Consider the following 12500-nt stretch of genomic DNA (forward strand, 5'->3'; position numbering starts at 1 on the left):
CCTGGCCTGTCCCAGCTTCAGCAGCCTCTCACGGTGTTTTCTATTGGAGGTAGCCTTAGGCCCTTAAAAGGGGCATCCACACGCTTTATTTCTGCGTGTCATCATGGAAGAATCTAAAGTATCTTTATATTAACACGATCCTTATTTTTTAGTGAGCTATTATTAAATAATGTAACTGGAATGTGTGCTAAAAAGAATCCAAATAGACCGCTAGAACTTTCTTTTATATATATAAAAAAATCGCATTAAAAATCCTGACACTTCAAATTCCGCAGTTTTGGTTAAAGTATGCCAAATATAAAATGACCTTTCCAAAGCGACATCCGCAAATTAATTGGTGCGTGAACAAAGAACTCTTTCTGCAGCTTCATGAATGTTGCCTTTATTTTTTTTCTTCACAAATAGGATTTTACAAAACCGCTCTAGAACATTTGACCACTGACAAAACGATAACACACTTTCGGTGAGGGCCAGCGTGGACACAGGACCACGGGATCGACAAGGGGCTGCTCCCTAGCCCGGCTCTCCTCTGGTCCCCGGCGGGGCCAGGCCGCCCCTCCCCCGCTCCCGGCTCGGGTTTCAGTCTTCCGAGTTGAGCAAACTTGCTGCAGGCGGATTGGCGGCGAGCAGCTCCCGGGCTCCGGCGTCGTCCCCGCGACCACCGCTCCTTTGTATCCCGAGGCCGCAGCCCGGGCACCGCGAGGAGGGCTCGGCGGGCAGCTCGCTCCCCTGCGTGGCGGACTCCCGGCGGGGGGACACGTGCTGGGCCCGGTCACCGCGGGGCGGAGGCGGAGCCGGGGCGGAGGCGCGGCGACCAGGGGCGGCGACCGGGGATCCGCAGCGCTGCCCGCGCCCCCGCTGGCCGCCCGCGCCGGGCCGGCTCTGCTCTGCTCTGCGTCGGCAGCACCGCGGTGCAGGCGCGCGAGGGCCGCGGCCGGGGATGAGCTGCCTGCGGTGAGAGGCCGCCCTGCCAGCCGCGATCATGTACGTACGCGTCGCCGTCCTGCCACCGTCCGGGTCCCGGACGTGCCACGCGCCCTGGCTGCGCCCACCCGCTCACCGCGCCCCTCTCGGCCCCGCAGGTCCATCCACATCGTGGCGCTGGGGAACGAGGGCGACACGTTCCACCAGGATAACCGGCCGTCGGGGCTCATCCGCACCTACCTGGGGAGAAGCCCGCTGGTTTCGGGGGACGAGAGCAGCTTGTTGCTGAACGCGGCCAGCACGGTCGCGCGCCCGGTGTTCACCGAGTACCAGGCCAGTGCGTTCGGGAACGTCAAGCTGGTGGTGCACGACTGTCCCGTCTGGGTAAGGGGCAGCGGCTGCGCGGTGCCCAGGCCAAAGGAGCCTGTCGTTTGGATCCTTCCTCCCCTCGTTTCCTATTTTCCTGACTGCCTGGCGAGAGGTTATTTTTTATTTTATTTTAGTTAACATTTTTGGCAAATCTCGTCCTTTGTTTCAGTTTGGAGGTGGTGGAGCAGCCCTGTCACAAAACACGTCGGTAGGGTAGAAAGTCCCAGGGGAATGTAGAGCAGTTACGGTGCTGCACGTAGACAGCTGAGAGTTGACTATGCTAACACCAAGGGACAGGGTCACGAAGTTCCACCCTGTGGAGGATAGGGACATGTGTGCTATAAATACCGTCCTTTACCGCCCAACATAGGCAAAAATACTCTTTTCCGGGAGAGGTCAGAAATAGTATGGAAAAAAGGGAGAAAGGACGGAGTGTGAGAGCTCATTTTAAATGGCTCATTTGTAGACTTCTAACCTCGGGGGCGGGGGAGGGGGGTTTAGTTTTTAATGATGCAAATACTCCTGCATTAACCATTGTTTTTAGTGATTAATAAATTAGAAGTACCATTAATGTTACTTAGCACTTTAAAATTTCTTCATGTTTATTATAGTTGAATGAAAGAAACATGAGGAAAGGGCAAAGGAGTCAGCTCCTTGACTTGCAGATATCTTCACAACACAGTGACACTATATTTCAAATGTTTTCGCTTATTTTTAAACCTGTAATTCATTGCTAATATTGTAGTTGTATGTGTTTCAGTTAAAGATAATACATACGAAACTTTTGGGTCTTATAAGGGCATAAATTATGGGAGATTCTTTCATTAAACGGGCAGTTTTTTTCTTTTTAAATGAATCAGAGCTAAGGGGAAGTAGAATACTTTGGAACAGAAATATGTAGAATGTACTGAGGAAATTTTCTCGAGCATATTTTCCTATTATGGAAGACACTCTTTGACTGGAAATGGATATTAATGTGCTAAAATAAATTTTAAGTAGACTTCAATTGAAAGAATGGACTTAGCCTTCAGATATGGCAGCGACGATGGTATCAGAAGAAGCCACTGGCGAGGACTTGTGGGCTGATGTCTGTGCTAGCACGTTTGCTTTGGGCCCTTTACTACGAAAGAGCTTTTAGCCTGAAAGTATTCCTTGTTCAGCATACTGTTGAATGAACATTTAGTGGATTGAGGAAATAAATACAGAGAAAATAAAATAAGATGACTTGGGATATCGGGATTATTTCTCCTAGTTTCATGTTAACCCTTTACTTACTGTGTTTGTTCACTTAGCAAAGAAGCACTCATTTTATAAAAAGAAAATAGATAAAACAAAAATCTTCAGAATGGATTAAATACGCTTTGCAGTCTTGCTGACTGTTATAGCGTGCTAAGGGAATTCTTGTTTTGTGTGCCCACAGTCTGTGATACCAAGTTTGTCACCAGGTACCATTTCCCATACTAGGATGGGTCTTCAAGTGAGTTACATATGTAGAATTTTTCTGAGCTGCTGCTTTTTCCTCTTGAACATAATAAGTAAATTCTACCAGAAGTATGAACATTGGTTTAACCAATCAGCTGGCATTGGCATACGTGCTGAATCAGAATATCAAACACAGCATTTTTGACAACAAAAGGAACTGATCTCAGAGCCCTGCTTTGTGTGTGTGTATATATGTGTGTTTGTGTGTGTATGTATATTTGTATGTATATATATAATGTATAGGTATAGTGTGTGCATATATGTATGTATATATAGTGTATATGTATAGTGTGTGCATATATGTATGTATGTATATAATGTATATGTATAGTGTGTGTATGTATGTGTATGTATATATAATGTATATGTATAGTGTGTGTGTGTACATTTTCACCTTCTGTCAGACTTGTTTTCCTGTCTCCTGGTGCTGTCTGAAGGGTAAAGTCTCAAGAGTGCTGGCTGCTGCAATAAAGTGCACATTATAGCTTTAGTGTAGTTATACGTCGCTTATATTAAACATGGGAGAGGTGCTCTCGTCGTCAAGGTTTATACCAACGCAGGATTTTCAGTGCACACACTAGTCGAATAGGATGAAGTCCTTGTTTCCTTGTAGGAACTCGGGTTTTTGTTTTTGTAAAGATGAATCTGATTCTCCAGTGTAGCTCCAAGTTTGCCGTTGCATAACGTCCCAGTGAAATCCTGGAACTGCCTTACAAGGGGTGGGACAAATGGGTTTCCTCTAGATTTCTAGAAACCAGTAGAGCTGTGACAACTTAAAAAGAAATGTCGCCGCTGCCTTGGAGTTGGAAGGAAGCTGGAAGTATTCCCCTTCCAGAGTTGCTTTCTGTAGCTTGCTACCTCTGCTCTGCCTCTTTGCTGTCTCTGTGTACTTGAAGCTTTTTAAGTAAACATAATTCAAATCATTAGATGAAGTTCATAGCTTAGTTCTGCCTACCTCTCTCTTTTGTAGTCATATTATTATTTAATTTCATATTTCTAGATTTTTATTTTTCTGTCTGTTAGAAGTATGTTCCAAAGCAGGATTAGCTGGGCATCCTGACTCATGCCTATAATCCCAGCAATTGGGAAGAGGAGAGAGGGTTGTGAGTTTCGGACACGCTGGGATTCTGTCTCAAAAACCCGCAGATGAACAAATGAATAAAAGATAAACTGTGAGATGATGCGTTCATATTTTCTTGTACAGTTTGCAGCTGTGGATTGCATTACAAATAAAAGTGTTTATAGTTGTTTTATCCTCAATACCACAGAGGAAATTAATAATACCCAAATCCCCCTCCTGCCATGTTTTGCCTCTCCAATAACTCTGGAATTCTGAACTATTTGGAATGTGAAAAAAAAAAAAGATTTCTGACTTGTTCTCTGGACTGGTTTTGAATCCCATGTGCTGGACTCTTCTATTGTTCTGTGATCCTTCAGCTTCCACGCTGTGCTGCCTCTGCATATTCTGAACCAGAGTGTTTATAGATACAGTTGGGACCAACGGGCGTTTGTGATTTGGGGTCCATGTCCTCACTTCTCCCCTCACCCTAACACTGTAGCAGAACCCGCACTCAGCCCTTTGCCTTTGCCTCTGACTGTTCACTTTCCTTTCTGTTTCTGTTGTTTTGAACTCCTTTCAAATACACTATATCCATTCTGGTTTGGATAATACATCTCTGTTTAAAGTTCTGCAGTACAACTCTCATTCTGAATAAGCTTGCCGAGAGATGGGCAGCTGAGGGTCTGGAAGCGGGGCAAGAGCTCGTCTCCCCACAAGGGCATGTCTGTCATAGCCTAACAGCTCTGCCACGTGGCTCTCGCTTGCCTGCTGATTTGAACACTTTTAACCTCCTTTTGGACTCACATACCAAAGTGTAAGATTCTGTAGCCCAACAGTTTCCTGACTTGATTATGTCTTAGAAAAAGGCCACATGAAAGAAATGATTAATCATTAACTAGAATTTAAGAAGAAAACTTTTTTGTGCATATTTGGCAGTGAAATTAAGATGGCATTTCCTTTATATGCTATTTTCACAAGACTTTGCAGATATTATGATAGAACTAAGTTCGATAATAAATTACATATGATTCTAGTTCTAAAGATAGATATTAACTATAGTCCTATAGTAAAAATTTCTGAACAGTTTTATCCTGAATTTTTAGTATATGAGCTCAATACATAAAATGCAAACACAGGCCTTTACAATTAATACCTTGTAATGTAGAATGTGTGTTATAGAGTCACATCTTCTCCATGATGAAATGGGTACTATACAATATAAAGTTAAAGATTATATATTAATTTCTTCAAATGTGTATAAGGTAAAAGGAATACAAGATTCACAGTGTGAGAACACACAGAAACCCTGCAGTGTCTATCTGGGTCACAGGAAAGCTTCTGACCTTGACTGCACAATGTTACAGCTTTGGAATTGCAAGTGACTAAAGTCAGCATAACTTCAAAATAGAGTGCTTTTTTAGGTGTAGAGAGTGGACAGAGGTTGCTCATTTCATCAAACAAATGCTGTAGCTATGGGGTCTTACTAGTGTATAGTTGTTTAGGGTAGTGGAGAAAAAGTGTTTTAAATAAATTATCAGGCATCAGACGTATTAAATTTTATGTGGTTACCCATTTGTCTTAGTTATTTTCCTGCTATTATTTTCCTATTACCATAACCAAGGTAATTTATAAAAGAAAACATTTATTGGGGCTCACAGGTCCAGAGGGGGACCAGGTGGGGAATGTGGTAGAAGAAAGCAGACATGGGGCTGGGTTAGCAGCTAAGAGCTTACGTCTGATTCACAGGTGCAAGGCGGTGAGAAGGCTAACTGAGAATGGCCTAGGTTTTTGAAACCTCGAAGCCTGCCTTCCCCTCCCCCCAGTTACTCACCTCTTTTGATAGGGCCACACCTCCCAATCCTTCCTGAACAGTTCCACCAACTGGGAGCCCAGCATTCAATTTCTCTGGGGGCCATTCTCATTAAAACCACCATAGTATTCAAAAATACATTTGCATGCCTTCTCAAGACTAACATACACTAAACATGTAGGCAATATCTTATAACTAATCTGGCAATTAGTTTGGGAATTGATTTGAAGATAGACAAACTAAAAGGTGATGTTTGCATTTTTGTTTAGGACATTTTTGACAGTGATTGGTATACCTCCCGAAACCTAATTGGGGGTGCTGACATCGTTGTGATAAAATACAATGTAAATGACAAGTTTTCATTTCACGAAGTAAAGGATAATTATATCCCAGTGATTAAAAGAGCATCAAACTCAGTTCCAGTGATCATTGCAGCTGTGGGGACCAGGCAACATGGTAAGTGCATGATTTCTTTTTATGATGAGCATGCAGGTACCATGTTTACAAAACTACGTTTATTAATGATTAATACAGTTTTATTTTGAAAGTCAAAATGGACAGTTGTCACCTCATTGTTCTATACAGTAATCAGGTGTCAGAGGAGAGGCTCGCAAATATTCCCAGTGCACTTTGGGTATAAATCTTCCCCTAAGTTGCCCCTCTACTGTCCATCAGTAATTGTGTTCTTTTGATGGTTTGAGCGTATTCATCTCTTTTAAGGTCCATTTGATGGGCAGATTATCCATGAAAGGATGTGGCATGAGAGCAGGGTTGTTAGGCAGGCTGAGGTGGAAACACTTGACAACGCTGCTCTAGGAAGGGGCTGCTTGTTACCACACGCTTAGTAGGATCCTGGGTTCCTGCTGCCCCCGCCTTTGCTGCTGTGATCATCAGATAGCAGGGCCAACTCAGGACTTGTTTTGATTTCGTAGCATTTTGTAAGTTTGCTCAGGGTTATTTCCTTAGTAAAGCTGTCTTTACGTTTTAATTATTTTTTTAAACAACTTATTATTATTGTTAAGGCATAGAAAATTGTCTTAGGTTTCCATTGCTGTGATAAAACAACATGACCAAAAGCAACGTGGGGACTGTTAATGCTTCCAGGTAAAAGGCCATTACTGAGGGAACTCCCCACAGGCACTCAAGCAGGGCAGGGACATGGAGGCAGGAACTGAAGTGGAGGCCAGGAAGGAGAGCTGCTTACTGGCTTGCTCTTCATGACTTGCTCAGCCTGCTTTCTTATGGAACCAAGACCTCCAGCCCAGGGGTGTCACTACCCACAGGGAACAACTGTGCCCTCCTACATCAATCCTCAACCAAGGAGATGTACCACATACAGGCTTACTCACAGGCCAGTCTGGTAGGGCATTTTCTCATTTTCCGTTTCCTCTTCCAAAATATCTCTGGCTGGTATCAAGTTGACAGCAAACTAGCCAACACAGTAGGAAACATATGATTGGCTAACCTGACAGTACTGCTTAATATGTCTTACTTACTTAATGTCTATGTCATGGAGAAGGGTTTAGAATGTTTGCAATAGGTCAGAAGGCTTCCTGAGGCAGCTACACCAATCAGGTGACTACACCCTCCATGTAAAGAGCTACTGTTCACACAGCTGTTCTTGAACTCGTTACAGAGTTGCATAGTCGGAGTGTATATATTGCCTCCTCATTTAATCACGGTACGTCATGCCATTGTGTGAATGTGCCATCACCTATGTCTTCACTGTCCTTCTGATACTCCGATTGTTCCTGGAGTGGATTGCTGAAGCAGAGAGCAGGTTTATGTTTCTTTCACACTAGTACTTACAGAGAAATCAAGCTTGGCGCACTCTTGACTTTCTTAGGAGGTCTTCTCTAACTTTTTTCCTGTTCATGATTCTTGAAAGAGTTATCCTCAGTTCTTGGGTTGCCTTGGGCTTCAGTCCTCCAGCCAGCCTCCCGGGCTTTCTTTCCCGTTGCCTTTGTTTGAAGTTCTCCAGAGGGAGCCCTACAGTGTCAAATTTGTTTCATTTAGTAACAGTTCTCTCTGCAATCATCCAAACATTTCCCTGCACTACAGCCACTGTTTCCTGGCTTTTCTGCCCTCTGCCCTCTCCTCTGGTCCCCTCCCCACCTCCCCGTGTGCACCAGCAACACAGGGAGGAGTTGGTAAGTCAGCCCTTCAGCTTCTCTTCTTGCTCTCTGTGTAGACTGTGGACTCACGCGGTGTGTCCCTGGCTGTCTTTGTACACACTTACATTTACATGGTGTCTTTACTCTGCTTCTTTGGTTGTAGCCTGTCCCCTGGCCTGCACCCCTATTGATGTGATCCCCTGACTACTGGATTCCTTCTACCTCTCTGTTCACCCCAAAAGGGCTCTGTTTGATTCCTCTTTCTCTCACACCAACCACATCGAGTAAGCTAAGTACCTTGTTTGATTTTATGCTAAGTAAATCTCAGACTCATTGCATTGTTTTCATCCCTATTTGGTATCAATTCCTTGTCACTTAATCCTTTTTTAAAAAGTTTTGGTGTTTTTTTTTCTTCTTCTTTATATATGTGTGTATGTGTGCCTGCCTGAGTTTATGTCTGCATTTCCCACACAGTTCTCTCCAAAGCCAGAAGAGGGTATTCGATCCCCTCACATTGCCTAGTGTGGGTGCTGGGAGCTGCACCTGGGACATCTGCAGGAATAGCAAGTGCTCTTAGCTGCCAAACCATTTCTCTAGGCCCTCATTTAATATCTCATGGTGGCATTTTTGGTTTTCTGAAAGGGTAAGTTGCAGATATTTGGAAGTGCACAGATTTATACCATTTTACATCCACACATTCAGGCAAACAAATAGAAAAAAAACCAAATATTTGTTTATAAATGCACAGAGAATACAACAAATTTCAAATATGACAAAGCTGCCAAATGCTACAGATGTCTAAAAGATGCTTCTACTTAATAGCTTACCACTCCTTTTTAAAAAATTATTTAAATAACATTTTTTTCTTTTTTCTTTTTTTAAAATATTTATTTATTATGTATACAATATTCTGTCTGTATGCCATTTACAGATGGTTGTGAGCCACCATGTGGTTGCTGGGAATTGAACTCTGGACCTTTGGAAGAGCAGGCAGTGCTCTTAACCTCTGAGTCATCTCTCCAGCCCAACATTTTTTTTTTCATTTATTTTACATACCAACCAGTTTCCCTCCCTCCTCTCCTCCCAGCCGTACCCTCTCTTTCCCATCTACTCCCCTCCGCTTCCATTCAGGAAGAGACGGGCCTCCTGTGGGCTGGTGCAAAGCAGGGCACATCAAGTTGAGGCAGCACCGAGCTCCTCCCCTTAGGCCGGGGTGGGACCAGGTAATCCAGCATGGGGGACAGGTTAGTTACCAAAGTCAGCTAAGCTCCAGGGAGAGGTACTGCTCTCACTGCCTTACTAAGAGACCAAGTTACACGATTGCTGCACACATGCAGAGGGCTTGGTCGGTCCCATGCATGTTGGTCCAGAGTCCATGAGCTACCGTGAGCTCAGGTCAGGTGTCTTTGTGGGTTTGTCCATCATGAACTTCCTGGCTGGCAAAATCCCTTACTGTTTTCCTCCTCTGAACTCTCGGAGAGCAGCACAGTGCTTGTCTGTGGATCTCTGCCTCTGCTTCCATCAGTTACTGGAGGGAGTCTCTCTGATGGCAACTAGGGAAGTCACCAATCTGCTTACAGTAGTGCAGGCACCCTCTCCACCATTGCCAGGAGTCTTAGTTGGGGTCATCCTTGTGGGTTTTGGGGGGTTTCCCTGGCACCAGGTTTCTCTCTAAATCCAAAATGCTCTCCCTATCAAGATGTCTCTTATTACTCTCCCCCTCCATCCTGACTCCAACCTGCTCCCTGTAGTTCCCATCCCACCATCCCCCAATCTCCACCCCCAGTTTACCCAGATCTTTTTCTACTTCCTCTTCCCAGGGAAATCTATGCATCCCTCTTTGGGCCCCCTTTTCATCTAGCTTCTCTGGGGCTGTGGATTGTAGGTTGGTTATCCTATCCTGTTTAACTACCTATGAGTGAGTACATACTGTGATTGTCTTTCTGGGTCTGGGTTACCTCACTCAGAATGATTTTTTCCAGTTCCATCCATTTGCCTGCAGATTTCATGAGGTCATTATTTTTTATAGCTGACTAGTACTCCATTGTGTAAAAGTACCACAATTTCCTTATACATTCTTCAGTTGAGGGGCATCAAGGTTGTTTCTAGCTTCTGGCTATTATGAATAAAGCTGCTATGAACACAGTTGAGCAAGTGTCCTTGTGACATGATTGCAAATCCTTTTGTATATGCCTAAAATTGGTATAGCTAGGACTTGAGGAGCTTACCACTTCTTTATTTATCTTTATTTTTTAATTCTTTTGTCTTTTGGGTTGTAAAGTCTTTGATGATATCTTCATATTAATTACTTTGTAATATTTCCTGTAGAGAGAAGAGAGTGATAATTAGTTTTTGTCTTTTCTTATTTCTTCACTCTCTGGCCCCAGAGCCCTGAACCCCTGCTGTGTCCTATTTCAGCTCAGCGTTGTGATCTCATGTCATGTCTGCACTGTGGTCAGAACACTTGTGAAAGCCACTCCAGCACCAGGACATTGGTGCCTCAGACTGTGAGCGACAGCTCTCTGAACCTGAGGTTAATTCACTTAGTGGCATCCAGAACGCAGATGACTCCTTCAGTCTGGCCTCATTCAGCACAAACTTAAGAGTGGAGAGAGACAGTTTTGATTGTTTGGTTTTGGTGTTTCAAGACAGGGTTTTTCTGTGCAGCCCTGGCTGTCCTGGAACTCTTTCCGTAGACCAGGCTGGCCTTAAACTCGGAAATCCACCTACCTCTGCCTTCCAAGTGCTGGGATTAAAAGCATGCACCACCCGGCAGAGACAGTGATCTTAATCAAATGCATGTTTTACTTCGCCGATTTTACAGTAGTGGTAACCGTGTGGGAGAATACATTGTTGAGCTTTCTCCCATGGATTTTTGAAGAAACTACAGAAGACCTTGAAGCTTAAGGTTCATGGTGGACTGACCTCTGGCCTCATGTTCTTTCTGGAATAAACTCAGCGTAGTTATATCAGAACACAAGTCAGAGCAGAGCAGTGTGTGCTTTACAGTCTTTAGGAACTAAGAAAATTGGCAAGAAGAAAACATTGAATTATAGAATTTATAAATCACATACACACAGGCATGCACACACACATACACTCATTTTTTCTTCTAAACCATTGGAGACTACATTGTAACGTGGGATTTTTTCTTCTGAACCATTGGAGACTACATTGTAACGTGGGATTTTTTCTTCTGAACCATTGGAGACTACATTGTAACGTGGGATTTTTTTCTTCTGAACCATTGGAGACTACATTGTAACGTGGGATTTTTGTTTTCACTCCTGACTGTTCAATATCCATCATAAGAATAAGGCTATTTGCTGGGTGGTGGTGGCGCGCGCCTTTAATCCCAGCACTCAGGAGGCAGAGGCAGGCGGATCTCTGTGAGTTTGAGGCCAGCCTGGTCTACAAGAGCTAGTTCCAGGACAGGAACCAAAAGCTACGGAGAAACCCTGTCTCGAAAATCCAAAAAAAAAAAAAAAAAAGAATAAGGCTATTATTCATTTCACTATGGCGATCACTCCAGAACGTAGCAAATTGTTATTTACTGCACTATTTAAAATATCTACATTTACATTTTCTTCCTTATTCCAATAATGTGATTTACAGTTGTTTTTTTTTCAATTCAAGACATAAATACTACGCTGTGTTTAGTTATCCTGTCTCTCTAGTGCTTAATACACACTTGATCCCCAATTTCTTTTTTTACTTGGTGGAGGGAGACTTCACGACAAGGTTATTCTAAAAGAATTCAGCCCATTATTTTATATACTCCCTTCTGATGCTGCACAGTGCTTGCACTAGTGTGAACTATCGTCCCTCCTCTGTGGTTGGTTGGTTTTACTCTAAAGAGGCCCTCCCAATTCTTTTTTTTTTTTTTTTTTTTTTTTTGGTTTCTCGAGACAGGGTTTCTCTGTGGTTTTGGTTCCTGTCCTGGAACTAGCTCTTGTAGACCAGGCTGGCCTCGAACTCACAGAGATCCGCCTGCCTCTGCCTCCCGAGTCCTGGGATTAAAGGCGTGCACCACCACCACCCGGTTGCCCCTTCCAATTCTTATGATTTATAAGGACTTGTTTTTGAAGTTCAGCATCTTATGATCTTTTACTCTGTGCAACATATGATCCGTATCTAAGAAGGCGTCTTATTAGGCTAGCTCCTGTCAGTTTTCAGCACCTTACCTCCTGGAAGACAACAAATGCTTGATTCCTTTTGGTGGGGATGATGTTCAAACATGTGCAGTTGGGTTCTGGGGTGCACACTACTGCAGGTCCTTCCAGGGAAGCCAGAGATGACATCTGTTAGTGCTTTCCTTCTTATCTAGAGTCTGTATTCACAGGAGTGGCTTTAGGTTGTAAGCTTCTTATCTGAAATGAAATGCAAAGGTTTTCATGATGTGCTTCTGACTACTTCTTGAACATGTCTGACACAATTCCCGTTTTCTGTAACAGTCACTTTGGATTGCTTGAAGAACCTCATGCTTTTCCTTGGTCTTCAACGGTCACTTGCCTTCTAGCTTCAGCTGCCAGCAACCCACCACTTTTCTCTTTATGGCTCTTTATAGTTGATGTTGGTAATTCTGGATCTCTCCTGATGCTCTTAGCCTTCTTCTTTTCTGTTGCAGAATACTTGCTTCCTCTTTTTGGTAGCATCTCACACTGTATCCCAGACTGGCTTGAACTTGTGGTCTTCTTGCATCGGTCTTCCGAACATTTCGAGTACAGCATTCGCTTATATT

The 12500-nt window shown here is 43.6% G+C and overlaps 1 protein-coding gene across 1 annotated transcript in view; it reads left to right on the forward strand.

Moving 5' to 3' along the window:
- Positions 1-603: 603 nt before the first annotated feature.
- Positions 604-12500, forward strand: part of Rhobtb3 (Rho related BTB domain containing 3) — a 67972-nt gene continuing 56075 nt past the window's right edge. The window contains exons 1-3 of the mRNA XM_057789925.1: positions 604-984; positions 1083-1308; positions 5915-6101. Of these exons, the coding sequence (XP_057645908.1) occupies positions 983-984; positions 1083-1308; positions 5915-6101 (415 nt within the window). The 5' untranslated portion in view covers positions 604-982. The remainder of the gene's footprint in view (positions 985-1082; positions 1309-5914; positions 6102-12500) is intronic.

The sequence above is a fragment of the Chionomys nivalis genome, chromosome 15 (assembly GCF_950005125.1).
Source record: "Chionomys nivalis chromosome 15, mChiNiv1.1, whole genome shotgun sequence".
NCBI lineage: Eukaryota > Metazoa > Chordata > Mammalia > Rodentia > Cricetidae > Chionomys > Chionomys nivalis.